At 40.2% G+C, this 18,833-nt stretch overlaps 1 protein-coding gene across 2 annotated transcripts in view; it reads right to left on the bottom strand.

Moving 5' to 3' along the window:
• The window catches only part of dus1l (dihydrouridine synthase 1-like (S. cerevisiae)), a 67,039-nt gene extending 49,563 nt beyond the window's left edge, over nucleotides 1–17,476 (bottom strand). Inside the window, exons 1-7 of one of the 2 annotated variants that reach the window (XM_078225543.1) lie at nucleotides 17,322–17,476; nucleotides 13,439–13,687; nucleotides 11,768–11,876; nucleotides 9,450–9,500; nucleotides 7,721–7,833; nucleotides 6,014–6,096; nucleotides 4,014–4,117 (exon numbers count right to left, since the gene is read on the bottom strand). In XM_078225543.1, coding sequence (XP_078081669.1) covers nucleotides 4,014–4,117; nucleotides 6,014–6,096; nucleotides 7,721–7,833; nucleotides 9,450–9,500; nucleotides 11,768–11,876; nucleotides 13,439–13,675 — 697 coding nt within the window. In that variant the 5' untranslated portion in view covers nucleotides 13,676–13,687; nucleotides 17,322–17,476. The remainder of the gene's footprint in view (nucleotides 1–4,013; nucleotides 4,118–6,013; nucleotides 6,097–7,720; nucleotides 7,834–9,449; nucleotides 9,501–11,767; nucleotides 11,877–13,438; nucleotides 13,688–17,321) is intronic. The other variant, XM_078225544.1, reaches the window with a different exon arrangement.
• Nucleotides 17,477–18,833: the final 1,357 nt, after the last annotated feature.

Raw genomic sequence — 18,833 nt, 5'->3', positions numbered from 1 at the left:
ATGTTCTGTACCATCCCCAAGGCCCTACATAGCCTCCACGTCAACCTTGTGGCTCCTCATACCCACCATGCCAACTTATGCCCCTCTCCTCACCCCCACGCCCTCCAGGTGAACTGAGTACTGACCCCATGACCCTATAAACCCTCTATGCCAATGTATGACCTTCTGCCCACTCCTATGACCCTTCATACCAACCTATGTCCCTCTGCTCATTCCCCATAGCCCTTTATAGCCTCTATGTCAACTTAGTGCCAACTCATGCCACACCATGCCCCCCCACCCACCAGCCTTTGTTCTTACATTTGCCAACTCACCCAATATCTACCATGGGAGGACCTCAGGACCCATGCAGAGATTATATAAAGTTCTATGTGTATATTGCAGACTTCACTACATTGAAAAAAAACTCATTTATAAAAATCCATTTACTACATTTGCATTCCTTCAACCATATAAAACCTTACATCAACGGACACTTCATTCGGACACACAATCTTTTATAACAAACATTGGATTTCATAACAAAAACAGAAAATGCTGGAAAATCTCAGCAGCTCTGACAGCATCTGTGGAAAGAGAATAGAGCCAACATTTCGAGTCTAGATGACCCTTCACCAGAGCGAAGAGCAAAGAGAATCAGCGGAAATGTATACTATTGGGGTGGGAGGGGTATGGAATTGGACTAAAGGAATGTAAATGAGGGTACAGAAGGCTGAGAAGGTGCTAAAAGTGTCCATTAAGTGATCAGAATGCAAGAATGGCAGAACAGAGGTACAGATTGTTGAGGGACTGCCTGAGGAATGTGACAGTTGAACTGAAGGGGGGGTGGGGGGGCAAGAAGGACAGCAGGAATGGAGAAGTGGAAAAATAGAAGTGAAAAAGGATGATAAAATGGATGAATGAGATGAAGTGTTGAGTGTGGAGGAGTGGACCAGGGTGTCCGGAGAGAGGTCCCTGCGGAATGCTGACAGGAAGGGTAAGAGGAAGATGTGTTGGGAAATGGCATCATGCTGGAGTTGGTGAAAATAGCAGAGGATGATCCTTTGGATGTGGAGACTGGTGGGGTGAAAACTGAGGACAAGGGGACCCTATCCTGGTTCTTGGAGGGAGGGGAGAGGGTGAGAGCAGTGGTCCGGAGGATCGGTTGGATGCAGTTGAGAGCCTTTGTCAACCACAGTGGGTGGATTGAGGAAGAAAGATTTCATAATCCAACTTTAAAAAGTCTAGGACACTTGAAACTGTCAATCAAACTGTGAAATGGCAGACACCCTATTGCGATAACGGATGGTTGTAAAATCAATCATGTTGCACTGGTCCAGTAATAGAAATCCTCACACTATGTCAACAGAGTGACAAAGCAATCAATCATTCTTTTTTAAACATCTCAGACATTTCTGTCAAAGATTTAAATGGCAAGACTTTTAACTGCCATGACAGCTCCCATTCATGCTTTTGCAAGTTCCTCTTGACAGATCCACTGTACAGGTCCTCTTGACAGTTTCAACTTGATTTTGACAGTTCTGTTGACAGTTCCAATGAGCTTGGCAGTAACATGCTTATGCATTTTCTACGCACATTCATGCCTACTTTTAATAATACCAAAGGGCACCTGACCTTAACCCAAAAATTGCCTGGGAGGATATACAAAGGCTTACTACTGGTTCAGTCCTGCGCTTACAAGGCCTAATCTGCACACTTGGCGCTTCACACACCTGGGCTACTAAAATTAGACTTGTGTGGAGGTCGCTGATAATCTAAATGGCCAACTGCCTCGATAAATCATGCATGTGTGAAAAACAAACTGATTTGATTTATTGTCACATGTATTTAGTATACAGTGAGAAGTATTGTTTCTTGCATGCTATACAAAGCATACCATACATAGTGAAGGAAAGGAGAGCGTGCAGAATGTAGTGTTACAGCCATAGTTAGAATAGAGCTTTAGAAGCACAGAACGAGAGTAAAAGATAGGATGAGGGTATGCTGGGCACAGTTTGCAAGAAGTCGCCACGCTCCAGCGCCATCTTGGATTTGAAACTGCCCTTACAAAAATAAGAAGTGCTGTGTTCAAGGATGGACCACACGAATTTTGGGCAATTATGCCATTTTCACCACCACAGAGCAGCTCTCTGCCTTGGTGAAAATCAGGGTGTTTCTGTCAGTTTTAAATTAACTTTGAAGAAATACAGATCCCTGAGTCTTTTTCAGAAACAAACAGATTGAGCCAGTTGCTAACAGGATCTGGGTTGCTTTTCAACAACATCTCCCTCCATGGGCCATTTATTTCCGAATCACACAAACAGCATTATTTCAGTGAGGCATTGCTATTTTTTTCTCTAAATGCTTAAAAATTGTTTGCATACTTTTGTAAGCATGCAGCATCAAAAACTTTTCATACTTTACAGCCAGCTAGCCTCCTACCTCGAATTACCTGCCCAAACAATTTCACCTAGCTATTTCATTCTCTACTGGGTACAGTTCCTCAAGACTGTGCCTTTTATGAAATAGTTTGTATGCGTATTTATGAATTAGTTAATAAAATGTGTAACTCTACCCTGTACTTATTTTTCCTATGAAGTTAAATTTCAGCTAAATGCCAGCTATTTTACGAGTAAGCAAATGTATATTTCAGCTACTATTTGCTTTGATTATCGAGGATATCTTTGGTGAGTCAATGTCACATAACACTGACTTGTCAATGAAGAAGGATGAGAGAAAGCTTGAGAGCAGTCTATCTGCTGGGTGGGCTGAATGGCCTGTCTCTTTGTTGCATATTCTGCTGTGGAGTTGTTGTACATTGGTTTGCATTCATTATTATGCATGAGAAGAGTACTTGATGGGGAAGGAGGATTATTTTTTAAAAGAGAAAGCTGTTTAAAGTACACTTGAGCCATGGCCTAGCTTGGGGTCTCTGCTCGATCTCTTTGTGGGAATTTTTTAAAAAAACACTGCCCCAATTTGTTCTGTCTTATCAGCCAGCTGACATCCGCAAGTCCCAGAACGTATTGTTACCCTATTCAGAAAATAAATAAAATTTACAGTATTTTGGTAAAGATAACTGCTTTATTAATTTGCTATTGTTTTAGAAAATGTCTCTTGATCCACCACTAAAAGCAGCTAACACACAAGAATGGACGGCATGGTGGCACAGTGGATAGCACTGCCTCCTCAAAGCGCCAGGGACCCAGGTTTGATTCCAGCCTTGGATGACTTAAAGTGTGGAGTTTGCACATTCTCTCTGTGCCTGCGTGCGTTTCCTCCGGGTGCTCCGGTTTCCACCCACACTCCAAAGACTGGGTGGATTGGCCATGCTAAGTTGCCCCTTCGTGTCCCAAGATGTGTAGGGTTAGGTGGATTAGTCATGGTAAGTGTGCTTTTTTTCCCCTTCAAACCATGTAACAATGTTTATGGTATTACACATGGAAAGTGCCATTGTTCAATGAAATGGGGTAAGAGATTGGTGGAATTATTGGATCAGATTGCAGAGATAATTCAAAGACTTTTTTAATGTTATTCTTTGATTTATACGTTTTATTGTTAATTAGCAAAACTTAGAGCAATCTGAAGTTGTTGGTCAGTCAACAAAGTTTCAAACTATTTCATTCTTTTACTTTCCTACAGTACTGTAGAAGGATCATTTAGACTCAAAACATTAGCTCTGTTTATTTCCACAGATGTTGCCAGAGCTGCTGAGTTTATCCAGCATTTTCTGTTTTGCATTAAAGTTTCCCTGTTGTGCAGCCTGAGTTTGGAAACACAAGATTGAGCTGCTTCAAGGTAAACAATGACACAATGGTATAATTTCGGCATGACAAGCTTACAGTCAATTTCCTTTATAAACATAGACATGGCAATCTATAATGAAAAAGCTGCCAATGAGGAATAAGGTTTAGTCAATGGGAAATGCATGCTGATCCATTATATATATTGTCATGTTTTGGAAAGAAAATGTAAACTACAATCCAGTGGGTTAACTAGAAATCAGCTCAAGTAAATTTGCATTGGAGACATACCTGCACTCATTACACCTTGCACATCTGTTTCCTGAATGCATCGTTCTACGTCGCTCAGATACTGGATGTTACCATTTGCAAAAACAGGGATGTTCACTTCTTTCCTGCATTGAACAGCATATTTCATTTATTCTTGGAAAATTATCAGTTATCACAATTGTAATGAATTATTTGTGTAAATAAATAAGATCAATTGTAGTGTCTATTGTCAAAAATATTACTGTAGTGTTATCTTAGAAGACACTCCTGTGCAGCACAATGTGAGAAAATATATCTTTGATGAAGGATTAAATTGACAGAATGAAATGCTTTTACTGGGAGCTTATTGTACAAATCCATTGCTCTGGTAAGAAAAATACCTTCTAATCTCCAGTTTTGCTGGAGGATAATTAATTGTCAGACCTGTGACCTCTAGTTCTATGCTCCCAGTCCAAATTCTGCTTCTACATTTTACATGTATTAATAAAACCTTAGCTTTTATTTAATACATAACATTCTTTCCCTGTTCGAATGGCCTTTATCAACATTATAAGCTTCAGGCTTTCAAAAATCAACAAAAAAACCATGGACAGTGAAATCTGAATTAAAAACAGAAAATGTTGGAAGTACTCAACAGATCAGGCAGCATCTGTGGAGAGGAAAGCATTTCAGGTCATTTCTCTCGCCACAGATGCTGCCAGACCTGCTGACTATTTCCAGCCTTTTCTGTTTTTATTTCAAGTTTGCAAATTTCATCTTTGAAGTTTTTTTTCCTATTCATTCATGGGATGCTAGACCATTTCAAGGGTCATTTAAAAGTCAACCGCATTGCTGTGTACCTGGAGTCACACGTAGTTCAGACCAGGTAAGGACAGCAGATTTCCTTCCCTAAAGGACATTAGTGAACCAAATGGGCCTTAACAACAATCGACAATGGTCATCATTAGACTTTTATTTCCAGATTTGTATTGCATTCCCCAGAGCATTACTCTTTGGTCACTGGATTATTAGTCTAATGACAATACCATTACACGACTACCCTTGAATCATCCATTTAATTTTCCTCTAAATGCTCTCCAATATATATGTCAATATAGTATATCACTCGTGTAAAACGAGGTACAATGATAAAGGGAACAATAAGGTAAAACTGAGGAGCTCTGGTGGGTTCCAGGACCCAAAGTTTGTGAATGGATTTCCAATCAGTATTTATATGGCTTGATGCTTTAAGGACTAAGTGGTAGATGGCAGTGATACCTGATGAGCTTTTGCATGTCCATCATGTTTCAATACCATTAGGATCGAAAGAGCTGCGACAACATCTACAAAAGTACATGTGATGTGGAGGGAATGTCAATAAGACGATAGAAATGAACAATTAAAGGGCATGCACTATTGGTGGAAAGAGCTCGAGTTGTTGTTACAATGGGATCGGATACTGACAGAATCTCACATGCTGAAGATTGGTCTGTTTTACAGGGTTTTAGTAAACATTTGAAAGTTACAATCAGCTGTAAGGTTACTTTCTAATGAGGAGATGGAGTAAGGGAAAATGAACGGTACTGGGTGAATGAGAATGGGTTAAAAGCGATCATCACTGCTCTTGCAGTTGACCCTGGAGCTGTTCTTCCTTCCTGAAGGTGTGGTGATTTGCATGGGGTAGGTAGCACCATAAAAAAAATTAAAATACGTAACCATTGCCAACGAATAGCAATGGACACCTAAAGATGATATTAGAGGTGTGCGCACAGTACTGGTCATGAAAAAATCCAAATATCATTATTTTCACAAGATTGAAATTGTTGTTCTTTTGCTTGTGTTCACATGAAGTCGAACAAAATTGTTTTTTACTTTACTTGCAGGAATTTGATATGGCCACAAAAAAGTCCAGATTCCACTCCTATCAGTGAATTCCTCCACTCACTGCTGATGAGAAAATTGTAACTATTGACACTATTTAGACCAATGTTTTACTTGTCACCTATTATTCTGCAGTGTGTGCAGTAGTATCAGCTTCTCACCTCACAGCTTTTATGTGTTCCCAGTCAGCTATACCGGTCAGAGGTCCTTTTTGTTCCTTGGTACGACCGTGAACAGTTAACAGCTGAAACAGATTATTGCTTGTATATGTATTTAAAAGCCATAACATTTGGAAAGTCCTAAAGTCAACAGCAGTTGTGTGGCAAGCAACATAATTTTTTTTTTTTTAAACTGTGTCACATAATGAATTCGACTGTAATGAACCTGGGCAAGCATTTATCTCGAAAGATTGTGCAGATCCACTGACTGTAATAGGACTCACTGCATTTGAGTATCAGTTTGCTAAAAAAGAAAATGTTTCTCATCTGCCACGGCCCCATTCATACTTACAAAAGGAACAGAATTCCTAAGATAGTTGGAAATAATTTATGAGTCCGTTATGAATCTTATCAGGTTTAAAAATGAAGGCAAATGTTTAACTGCAGGTTCCGAGACAATGCAAATGTAATGTTTAAGGGCTCTTACAAACCAAAACAAAAGCCAGACTTTAATCATTTTTGTTTGTGCTGAATTTTAACAGTCCCGAAGGCAAGTATGCAAACATTTCCCTAAACCAATTCAGGCAATACGGTCATTGGATACTGCACTCCAGAGTGCCAGCTTTTACTTTCAGGTATTTTCTCCTAAAGTAACATGGACCCCAGAGCTTCTGAGCTAATTTTAATTCTCCCAAGTTCAAAATATCTGTATCCCGGTTATAGATAAAAACTAACTTTGTATTTATAAAATGCCTTTTAACATTGAGACAACTCAGTGCTTCAAAAAGTAGTTTTGAAATGCAATGGTTGCTGTGGACATTGCTTATAAGGAACACGCTGATTAAAAAGCTACCTCCAGTCATCTGCAGAGTTAAAATAAATAATCAGGTATATTTAAATCAAAGAAGAGCAGCGTAGGATCCTCAGTTCTGATATTTATTTCACCAAGCTACCAATTGGGTGAAAGAGTATTCTGATCTCAGATTTTTGCTTAACTCAACTGTCCAAATATTCAAATTTTGATTTTCTTTGCAAACTGAGAGAAAACTTAGAAGAAAATCTAAGTTACTACTGCGTTCCAATTTGATTATATTGTTTATTTGATTATTAAGTTCATTACTAGATAATTGACAGCTTTGCAGTAGCCACACTACTGCAGCACAATCAAAAGGAAGGCTACAGAAAGAAGTCTCACAACACCAGGTTAAAGTCCAACAGGTTTATTTTGAATCACAAACTTTCGGAGCGCTGCTCCTTCCTCAGGTGAGTGATCTCAAGATGTCACTCACCTGAAGAAGGCGCAGCGTCCCAAAAGCTCGTGATTCCAAATAAACCTGTTGGACTTTAACCTGATGTTGTGAGGCTTCTTACATTGCCCACCCCAATCCAACGCCAGCATTTCCACGAGGGAGCAATAGTGCTAAAATTGATCATTGCAAATATTGTTTTGCAGGAAAAATAAGTACTATTTAATTAAACATTTCATAATGTGCATTAGCTCCTCGCCCAAAGCACAGGAACTCCAACTGTATTTGAAACCAAACTTTCTGGGTCAGGTGAGAGCACAACTCATTGAGCCAAGCTGACACCTTCAGAATTACAATTCAAATATGAACGTTGAAGGCGTGCTGGCCACTCAATATTCACAGAATTAAAACATCCACCACAATCAGGATTATTGGAAAACAGAATAGAAACGTCTTTATTTACCTGGCAACCTGCTTTCTCCAGCATCTTTGCATATTGCACAGTTTTACTCACTTCTGGAAAAACCCGGATTTTGCATGTGATGGGGACAGAGATTCTCTTATGTGCCTCAGAAACTGTGAAGAGAGTGTAAATTAAACAGAATGAATGCAAATTTCTCCTTTAGTCCAACGTCTAGCTTCATTATTGGAAATAAGCAATTAACTTACTCTGAAATGCTACATGCACCAGGGTGGCACATGCCACTTTGGTTCCCTTTGTCTGCTGATGTATCTGTTTTTACTCAACGCATTTCCCAAGTTCCCTGCTAAAATCAGGAACTTGTCACATGGAGATAAAATAAAGACTGGCATTTATGTAGCACCTTACATGATCTCAAGATGTCCCAAAGACTTTATCGCCAGTTAAGTACTTTTTGCAGTATAATCACTCTGTGTCACGTAGAAAATGTATCAGCCAATTTACACACAACAAGCTCTCATAAATAGCAATGTGATAATGACCAGATAACCCACTTCTTGTGATGATCATAGAATCCCTATAGTGCAGAGGGTGGCCATTCAGCCCATCGAGGTTGCACAAACTGTCTAACAGATTATCTTACCTACGCCCTTTTCCCTGCCCTATCCCCATAACCCCACATATTTATCATGGACAATCCACCTAACCTGCACATCTTTGGACTGGGATGATGGAGATTTAAATATTGGTCAGGGCCCGGGGGATAATTTCCCTGCCCTTCTTTGAAATATTGTGGTGGGATCTTTTACATCTGCCTTGGAGAGTAGAGGGAGTCTTGGTTTGTCATCTCATCCAAGAGACAGCATCTCTCACAGTGCAGCACTCTCTCAATATGCACTGGAATGTCAGCCTAGATTTTTCTTCTTAGTCTCAAGCCACAATCTTTGGGCTCAGAGGAGACAATGCTACCAACTGTGCCACGGCTGCTACCTGTAAAACAGTTCTGCCACTCTGCAAAATATTAGCAGATTCATGTGTTTTGCTACTAAGACAGCTAACATGCTACCTTTTGTTTTGGAGTCATAGAGTCATAGAGGTTTACAGCATGGAAACAGGCCCTTCGGCCCAACTTGTCCATGCCGCCATTGTCTGCATTGTTTCCATTTCCTTGCCCCTTCCCTCTCTTTGCTCCTCCTTCCCATGCCATGTACTAATTCTATCTCTCAGGATGAGAATTATATGGTTTAAAAGCTAGACAGTGCAGTATATATTTCTGGATTACTGGATATAGCTGAAACAAAATCCTGGAACTCCCTAGCTAACAGCACTGTTGGTATACAGGCACCACACAGATTGCAGTGGTTCAAGAAGACAGCTCACCATCACCTTCTCAAGGGCAAAAAGAGAAGTCCATGCCAATTACACCCACATTCCCATGAATGAATTTAAGAAAAGCATACTTTAAGTAAAAAGCCTAAATCTTATCGGCTCCATGCAAAACATACAATGATTTAACTTCACAGAGCTCCCTCCCCATATTCATCACTCAAATGCCTTTATGTTTTCTTTTTACAGTACACCACACGGAAGAGGCAAGTATATGGTAGGAAACATTTGTGAGCACCTTGCACCCACATTAAGTATCTCTTGGAATGGAATTTTGAACCAGAAGCACTTGATGTCAAATGCTAAAACATTCATAATTCAGCTTCAAGAAATTGAAGAGATCCCATGCAGAATGTTTTGCTGCAATAACCAATTAAGCACTCACGCATTTTGTGTAGTAAGTCCCATTCTTCCTGTAGAAATGCTCCATAGTGCCCTGTGAATAGATAAATCACAAGGAAGTCAAGTTTAATTATAGTTAGCTTGGACATTCTCAAAGTATTTTCCACTTGGTTAAAATAGGGTTGCTGTTTTCAAGGATGAGGTAAGCTCAAGGGACAGAACTTTCAGAAGGTCCCTGCAAGGCTTATAGTCCTCACATGGAGGAGGGAATTCATTGAAGCTGCAGGTTTTCCGCACAAGGGTGGCACGGTGGCACAGTGGTTAGCACTGCTGCCTCACAGCACCAAGGACCTGGGTTCGATTCCAGCCTTGGGATGGCTGTCTGCGTGGAGTTTGCACATTCTCCCATACCTGTGTGGGTTTCCTCCAGGTGCTCCGGTTTCATCCCACAGTTCAAAGATGTGCTGTTTAGGTGGATTAACCATGGTAAACGTGAGAGGTTACGGGATAGGGCAGGCGTGTGGACCTGGGTAAGATACTCTGTCAGAGAGTTGGTGCAGACTCGATGGGCCAAATGGCCTCCTTCTGCACTGTAGGGATTCCATTGAATAAGGTAAATGGTTGGAAAATTCTGAGTATGTCACCCACCAATTCCCAACGCCAAAAATATTTCCAAATATTCCCACAAATTAAACTCTATTTGGTTCAAAGTGCATCTTAAACCAGAATAAGATCATGACTGATTCACTGCCTTACACTCATCCTTTTATGTGGGTATAGGGATGCCAATTTAGTATACTCATTTAAATAGACCCTCATGGTGTCATTTATGGAAGATATTGGAATTTGAAAGCACATCAAGAATAGAAAATATGAGGCTCGATCTTTTAGTGCCACTGGTGCCCACAACTCAATCAGAAGTTTAAAATCTAGTGGAGATCAATTTTGTAACTGTGTGAACTTCAGACCACTTTGTCTCACAGGTCTCATTTTATCTTTCCAGATTCTAGAATTGATTTTCTTATCCTTTGCATGCTCTCATACGTAACAAACATTGGTTACAGTCCAATGGATTGCAAATATTAAGTTTGCTTGCATTTATCAAAAGAGCTTGCATTTCCATTTAGATAACATTTCAAGTCAGATGTGCATGAAAAAATAGGGTGGCCACGAGATAACGATTAGATCCCAAACGTTGTCCCATGATCTTTATCTTGGGCTACTTGCATCCAAACATTCAAAATGTGCTTCTGAAAAAGTTTCAACCTTTTATATGACCATCTTGCCAAACTGGAAGTAAACATTTAGTTACTTAAATCACATGGATGCGCAATTTGTAGTTCAGAACTATTTAAGCTTACTAAAATATTGGAATGAATACATTTGAAACTAATTTGTTTTCTTGATTTGCAAGATCGTTTCCAAATATAATTTCACCACAAACTGCACGATCATAATTGCACACTAGATGGTGCTGCAATGTCAGGGCTAGATCTGTGCGTTAAGAGTTGGGAAAGAACATGGTCAGTTTAACTTCAGTTAATTGTGGAACTGTCTTAGATTTGTAAAAAAAAAGACACTGCTGTTACTATATTAATACACTGCATGGAAGTTACTCACCTGACTCAAACTGTAAACGTTTGGCATAGTACAAGTGGTGCAACATGTTATACTCGTCCAGGAGATTACAATCAAGACCACTTTCTTACTTAATAATCAGCCCTAACTGCGCATTGATATTACTCTAAAGCAATGTTTATGCTGACACCAGCCATTAGATCTTTCGTATTACTAGACCAGGAAATCCATAACATTTCAAGATTAAAATGCTAGGACTCAGGCCACAGTCATAACCGTTCAATCTTTGCATGTTTTCTAAAACGAATTGCAATATACCTGCTGTTTTAGCGGATAAATCTTCAACTGCAGTATTTAAATTACAAAACATTGAAATACAATTTTAGGCTAAGTAAACTACTTCATATATTATTAGTACCTCATAACAAAGCACATTCCATATTTTGTTCCACATTCCAGCTTTTGTTGATTCAACTTCAACATTATAATGTAAAGGGAGCTAATTCCAGCATGAAATTAATGAGCCAGATGGCCTCCCCCTGTGCCATATATGACTCAAATTCCTTACTGGAACACTTTGCTAGTCTCTGCAACCATTTCTGTACGACAGGTAATAAAACAAGTACAAAGCTGCTGTCATTTCAATCAGTAATTTGTCACATGCTGGATCCAAATGTTGACCAGATGTGGTGATTCCATTGCCTGGATATTTAGTAACTGTTTGCTTTATGCCAGTATCAGTGTAGGTCAGCTCATCAAGAAAACAGAAATGCACTCTGATACCTCGTTTTGCAATCATCTGTGGACAGCCCAAGTTCAGGTCAATGGCATTGCAGTAATCTTGAGCTAGGAGACAGGCTTGTACAAACACTTCTGGATCATTCGCACAGAACTGGAAGAAAAAAAAGTGAGTCTGAAATTAGAACACAATAAAGATAAATAATGAGACCAGCTTTAGGCCTCTAAAATATGCTGTGGTCAGTTTCTGTTATTGTGCTTGGGGATATTGGTTTACCTGTATTGGTTTACCATGTAAAACAGGGATCCACTACAGGAGTGCATTCCTCCTTCCCAAATTGCCTCTCTCTACTGTACCCCAGTGATCCATCTGAATCCGTTTGCAAAAGCAGAGAATTCTTCCCCGTGCAGTACTCAATAGGACATTTAAAAGTTTGCTTAGCTTTGGACTAATTGCTGAGAATCAAAATTGCTGATAAGGGCTCAAAAGACCTGAAACTACAGAACAGTAAAGTTTATTATCTGTGTCTGGGGAAAATATAAAGATCTGAACATTCTGAAAAGTATAACTTCATAAAGGACAGACATAAAAATACTACTGTTTAACTTGGAGTTTTTTTTTCCAAAGATATTATTGACATTGCAAACAGGGTTTAACACTAAACTCTAAAATGTTTTTTTTTTAAACTACATTTAACATTAGTGTTCAATGGCAAAATTAAGGAGCCGTCAAAAAGGAGATGTAGTGTAGCACTGGATAGCAAATTGGCCTTAACATTTTTTTCAGGCTGGAAATAGATCACATCACAGACAGGGCATTCAAGGAAGCAGAGATGAACTCATGATAATCAAATTCTGTCTGTAGAAATTAAAATCAGTAGCAGGGTAAATAATGAACAACCCAACCCACTCCAAGATTTAGAAAGTTTAGATCACTAAGCCAATTGATGACTGAATGAAATGGATAAAGTATAAAATAATTAGCATGTAAGCAAGGAATCAAACATGCATACTAAATGGAAGTATCACAACAGATCTTGTAAATACATGTATGAAAATTAGCTCAATGCAAAGAGGGCACAAGACACTAACAGTAATTAGGTTACAATATAAGAATTTAAATAATTGCAGTATAACAAAGTCGAGGTTTTTCTTGTCTAAGTACTGGGTGCATTTTCTGGCTTTCAATGTTACGTTTTCTGGCATATTTTACATCACATTTTGGACTTGCAAATTATCATAGAAACCCTACAGTGCAGGAGGCCATTCGGCCCATCAAGTCTGCACCGACAATAATCTCACCTAGGCCCTATCCCCACAATCTCACATATTTATCCCACTAATCCCTCTTATCGACACATCCCGGGATACTAAGGGGCAATGTAGCATAGCCAATGCCCCTAATCCGCACATCTTTGGACTGTGGGAGGAAACCGGAGCACCCAGAATAAACCTATGCAGACATGGAGAGAACGTGCAAACTCCACACAGACAGTGACCCAAGATGAGAATCGAACCCAGATTCCTGGAGCTGTGAGGCAGCAATGCTAACCACTGTGCCGCCATGCCATCCCCAAAATATAAATACTTAAATTCAAATCATTAAACAAAACATTACAATTTAAGGATATATGGAAACATAATCATTGCCTAGGCTCAAAGAGCTGATGAGATAGTTTGCCCTTATTCCTGCTACAGCTGACCTGGACGCCATACCTGAACAACTAGTGGTCGATCCTCTGCATTCGCCTCATTGTATAAGTTCTCCTTTCTGTAGTTTGCATCCCGTACAAACACCTGGGCGTGAAGCATGGGAGTGTAACAGAGCTGGGCACCATGACGACGGCTCAGCAACCTCCATGCAAGCTCACTCTGATCCACCATTGGTGCAACCACGTATCGAGCACCATTCAGCGTGGTCTTCCAGAAATCAAACCCATCAAGTTTAGGCATCCTGGCCTTGGCCTGTAAAAATGGAGAACAAAGCCTTTAAAAGAAACCCTAAATACTGATCTTAGCAGTAACAGATATCAGACCACTATGACAGACACTGCTTAATCGCAACTGGCTGTCCAATAACAGTCCAATATGGCTTATGCTTAGCTGGAAACTTGACTCCTTTTGTGACAATAAACTACTCCAAATCCGATGCAAGATAACCAGAATAACATTGGAGTAAACCTTTCCTACACATAGCTCACTCAGCCCAAAGCACAATAGAATCATTATTTTCTCTTAGCATGAGCTTTCGTTTATTTAGCACCTCAGGACACCTCAAAGAAATGTCACATCCAATCAATTGCTGCATGAAGTATCAAATGGTTGGCAAATATGGCTGCAAGCTCTCACAAATGGGAAATCAGATAAAGGTAAAGGGTCCTTCAAAGGTCAGGCGGTGGCATAGTGGTAATGTCACTGGACTAGTAAGCCAGGGGCCCGGCCTAATGCTCTTGAAGGCATCGGCTCAAATCCAATAAATAATCTGGAATTGAAAGCTAGTCTCAGTAATGGTGAGCATGAAGCTATCATCGACTGTTGTAAAAAGTCATCTGGTTCACTAATGTCCTTTAGGGAAGGCAATCTGCTGTCCTTAATTGGCCTGGCCTACATGCGACTCCAGACCCACAACAGTATGGTTGATTCTTGACTGCCCTCTGAAATGACCTAACAAGGAACTCAGTTCAAGGCAACTAGGAATGGACTGCAAACATTGGTCTTATCAGCGACACTTACATCCCATGAGATGAAAACAGAAACTGATATTCCTCTTCAAAAGAAAGGCATGGGATCTTTTATATCTACCTGAGTATGCAGATAGGGCTTCAGCTTAACATCTCATCTGAAATCTGGCACCTTCAACAGTGCAGGATTCATTTAGTCCTGCACTGGAGTGCTTGTCTAGATCAGAGATATCTAAAGGCTAGGTACACATGCTAAAAATCAGTGAGTGGGCTGCTTTTGATCTGGCAATAAATCAAACCCCCTCATATACTGTGAGACCACCTATAAAAGGTTTCAAACCCACCAACACAAGAGATCCCCACACACAACATTCAAACCACCTGCCTTTCTCTTACTTCTCTCACCATCTTCAACAAAACATTCAAAATGGGAAGATTCAGGCTCGGCTCTTCAAACTTCCTCAGTCTGGTGAATCAGCAAAACAGTTTCCTGATTGGGATCCATGACAATCATGGAGCAAATGCTTTTGGCCTGGGACATTTAAAGGAGCCAATACTGAAACTATCTGTGTGTGTAAGTGAGCAAAGATGAGTCCATTGGGGTTAGTAGGATGGATCAAAGGAATTCATCTGTTAGATTCAGCTTGCAAGTGACATGTTAGATATGCCTGGCCTAGACTACGTGCTCAGTCCTAGAGTGGGGCTTGAGCCCATCATCTTCAAGGGAAATGAGGATAGTGTGGGAAAATGGCGTTGAGGTGGAAGATCAGCCATGATCTAGTTGAATGGTGGAACAAGTTCATGGGGTCAAATGAGCACTCCTGCTCCTATTTCTTATGTTCCAACCTTCTGGTTGCCACCAAGTCAGCCAAGCCGTAAAATCCATTTCTTAATTAGCTTCTGCCAACTACAATCTCTGTATTTGAAAAGCAGGCTCAAATTTGTCACAAAGGTTCAATATGACATTGCGTGTGGTGTCTGGAAACTGCCACAAAGATTTCACTCATTCTGTTTTTCCTTGTTATTGTTAAAACCAAACGAACTTCACTGAGAAATATTAAGGCTATTTAGGATAACAATTATCAGTACATGGTAATATTTTATTAAATTGTTGAATTACTCATGCAGTAAGCACTTTACACAATAGATTTTCATAGTAATTGTAAACATTTGGAAATGTTTTAATAAGCGTTTTGTTTTGCATTTACCCCACTTTGACAAATAATTTTTGTTTTAGAATGGATTATTTACACAATACATTATATTCTTCAATGCAAACTGCTCTGAACAAAAATTCATATTATAACCTTTGAATTAACAACATTAAAAGCAATTTTTAGCACAGGTACATCTACATTTACACATTTTCAAATTCAAAGTATTGACTGGTTGTGCAAGCATTTGCCACACTTCAAACAAGTTCATTGGTGTGTGACATTTACATTTCAGTCCAAATATGGTCAAAACTACAGTGTTAAGGTCATTCCTTCCATCATGTCTCTTCCACTGAAGCTATCTATCACAACCTCAGTTATAGAATCATAGAATCATACGGTGCAGAAGGAGGCTATCCAGCAAATCGAGTCTGCACTGACCACAATCCCACCCATGCCCTATCCCCATGCATTTACCCTAGCTAGTCCCCCTGACACTAAGAGACAATTTAGCATGACCAATCCATCTAACCTGCACATCTTTAGACTGTGCGAGGAAGCCAGAGCACCCGGAGGAAACACATGCAGACACAGGGAGAATGTGCAAACTCCACACAGACAGTAATCCAAGCCTGGAATCGAACCCAGGTCCCTGATACTGTGGGGCAGCAGTGTTAACCACTGCTCCACTGCCCTTATAAGTTTTTCTTTATCCAAATCCATTTTAAATGTTAGTTTCTTCCTCAATAGTGAGATGGGATAAAAAATTATTCCCATCTTCTATTAAGTTTGTGTAAAAATTCTGTTGAATCTCATTTTGTCTTAGTGATGATCGCCAACTAATGAAAACCATCCAATTATCCTGTCAAAACTTTATTAATTTTGAAAATCTTAGCTTCCCTCTTAACTGTCTTTAGGGGAAAAATTGTTTAACTTTGTACAAGTATCCTTTATGCAACAGAATTAAACTGCATAACTAAATATCACTAAATAATTATAGTAATTATATTACTAAATAATTTGGGTATAGAGCTTTCTTTTGTGCTGATTATCTGTTAACTTAATTTGTTCACTTAAGAAATGAAACAGAAAGTCTGTCACTACCAGCCAAAGTGGGGGTAGTTGAACAAATTTGTTTTGCAGCAACTAGATGCCCTTTTCTCCCACTTTTTTTGTTATCTCTCCTTTTCACAATCCTTCCCTCTTCCATCTCTCTCCCTCCCAATGGTAACACTTGACTCTTTGAGTCAGAAGGTTGTGCATTCAAATCCTACTCCAGAGTCTCGAGCACAAAAGCTATGCTGACACTTCAGTGCAGTACCGAGGGAGCTGCACTGTCAGGTGAGATATTAATTTGAAGCACTGTCTGGCCTCTCAGGAGGTGGAAAGTAGAGATCACATGGCACTTTTCCACCAGCAGGAGAGTTCTCCCAGCGCTCTGACTAATATTAACCTCCCCACCAACAATCACTTGGTTGTTATCACGTTGCTGTTTGTGAGATCTTGCTCTGTACGAATTGGTTACCATGTTTCCTGCGTTATAACAGGGGCAGTACTTCTTACTTTTTAATAAAGTACCCAAATGGCCATAAGGCGCTTTAGGGCGGTTGTGAAAGGCGCTATCTCAATGCCAGACTTTCTTCCTTCGCCTCCCTCCCTCTCCTTCACATCTCTGCTTTTCCTTCCTCCCATTCTGCCTGATATTAATGTGCTCCTTCCCCCCGTCCTCTGCGATTCTCTCTCCCGTTGCCTGCCTCCTCTTACCGCTCGCCCCGTTCCTTCCCTGCTCGCCCGTTTCTAGCTCCGTGTCCGCTCCTATAATCTGACCGCCGGCCGGGCCGGTCCCTCCGTTTCTCGGCTCCGACTGGAAACGAAAGCCCTGTCAGCAAATTCAGTCCGCCGGCTACAGCACCGCCCCTGGCCGCGCGAGGAATTGCCGGGGACTTGACTTTGGGGGAAAAACATGCACAACAAGTCTGTGGCCAGGAAGGTGCTGCAGGTTCTCGAAGGACTGAAGATGGTTGAGAAGGATCCCAATGGTGGCCGCAGACTGACTTCACAAGGGCAGAGAGACCTGGACCGAATTGCTGGTCAGGTTGAAGCTGCAAGCAAGAGACACTGAATGTGTGCGTCATATTTTGGAGAATAATAAAAGCCATTAGTTCCAAAAAAAAGAACTGTCCAAGTCACCCAACAAAATACCATTCATTTATAAAGTTGGGATTTTAATTCCCTCCTGACTCCTTGCAATATTTAGTGTAGAAATTGAGTTTCGAGTCTGGATGACCCTTCGTCAGAGCGAATAACCCTTGTTATTGACAGCCGTAAAAAATATATTAAAAACTATCAAATTGTTTCAATAATTACAAGTAGAATTCAAAACGTTTTCCGCTCTGACGAAGGGTCACCCAGTCTCGAAACGTTGGCTTTATTCTCTCCACAGATGCTGTTAGACCTGCTGAGATTTTCCAGCATTTTCTATGTTTTTTCCATCAAGTTATATATTATTTGTATGGACATTGCCCTATTCACTCATAGACATGGGAGGGCAGTAAGCCACGACCAGATAGCTAACAAAAAACCAGGACAAGAATGATGAAAATGTTCCAATTTTAATGTATTCTTTAGGTGCTGGGGTGGAGCTTTACAATACAGGCTATTTCTGATGAAGGAATAAACAGCTGTCATTGTAATGCAGCATGATGGTTAGCACTGCTGCCTCACAGCACCAGGGACCCAGATTCAATTCCGGCCTTGGGTGACTGTTTGGTGTTTGCATGTTCTCCCTGTGTCTGCGTGGGTTTCCTCTGGGTGCTCCAGGTTCCTCCCACAGTCCAAAGGTGTGTGAGTTAGGTGGATTGGCCATGCTAAATTACCCCTTAGTGTCAGAAAAAATAACATACTAAATATGTGGGGTTACGGGGATGGGTGTGATTGTTGTTGGTACAGACTTGATGGGCTGAATGGCCTCCTTCTGCACTGTAAGGATTCTATGATATGAACAAATTCCAGGATTTTACGAAAAATCCATAAATAAGCCCAACTGATCCTGCATATACGAAGTATAAATTGCATTATAAATGTTTGCAATGTAATGTGTTCATCACAAATTTTTAGTAAATAATTAGCTAATATTTCAATTAAATATTGAATGGATGATTGTTTCCTTCAAGTGTTGTCCCCATTTTATCTACAACATCATATCAGTGTGGTAGGATATTGTATATATCCTAACCCATTTCAAAAACAATACACATTTGATGACTATAGAATGCA

The sequence above is a fragment of the Mustelus asterias genome, chromosome 12 (assembly GCF_964213995.1).
Source record: "Mustelus asterias chromosome 12, sMusAst1.hap1.1, whole genome shotgun sequence".
NCBI classification, from domain to species: Eukaryota; Metazoa; Chordata; class Chondrichthyes; order Carcharhiniformes; family Triakidae; genus Mustelus; species Mustelus asterias.
The sequence above is the reverse complement of the archived record's forward strand: the minus strand, read 5'-3'. Positions and strand labels throughout refer to the sequence as shown.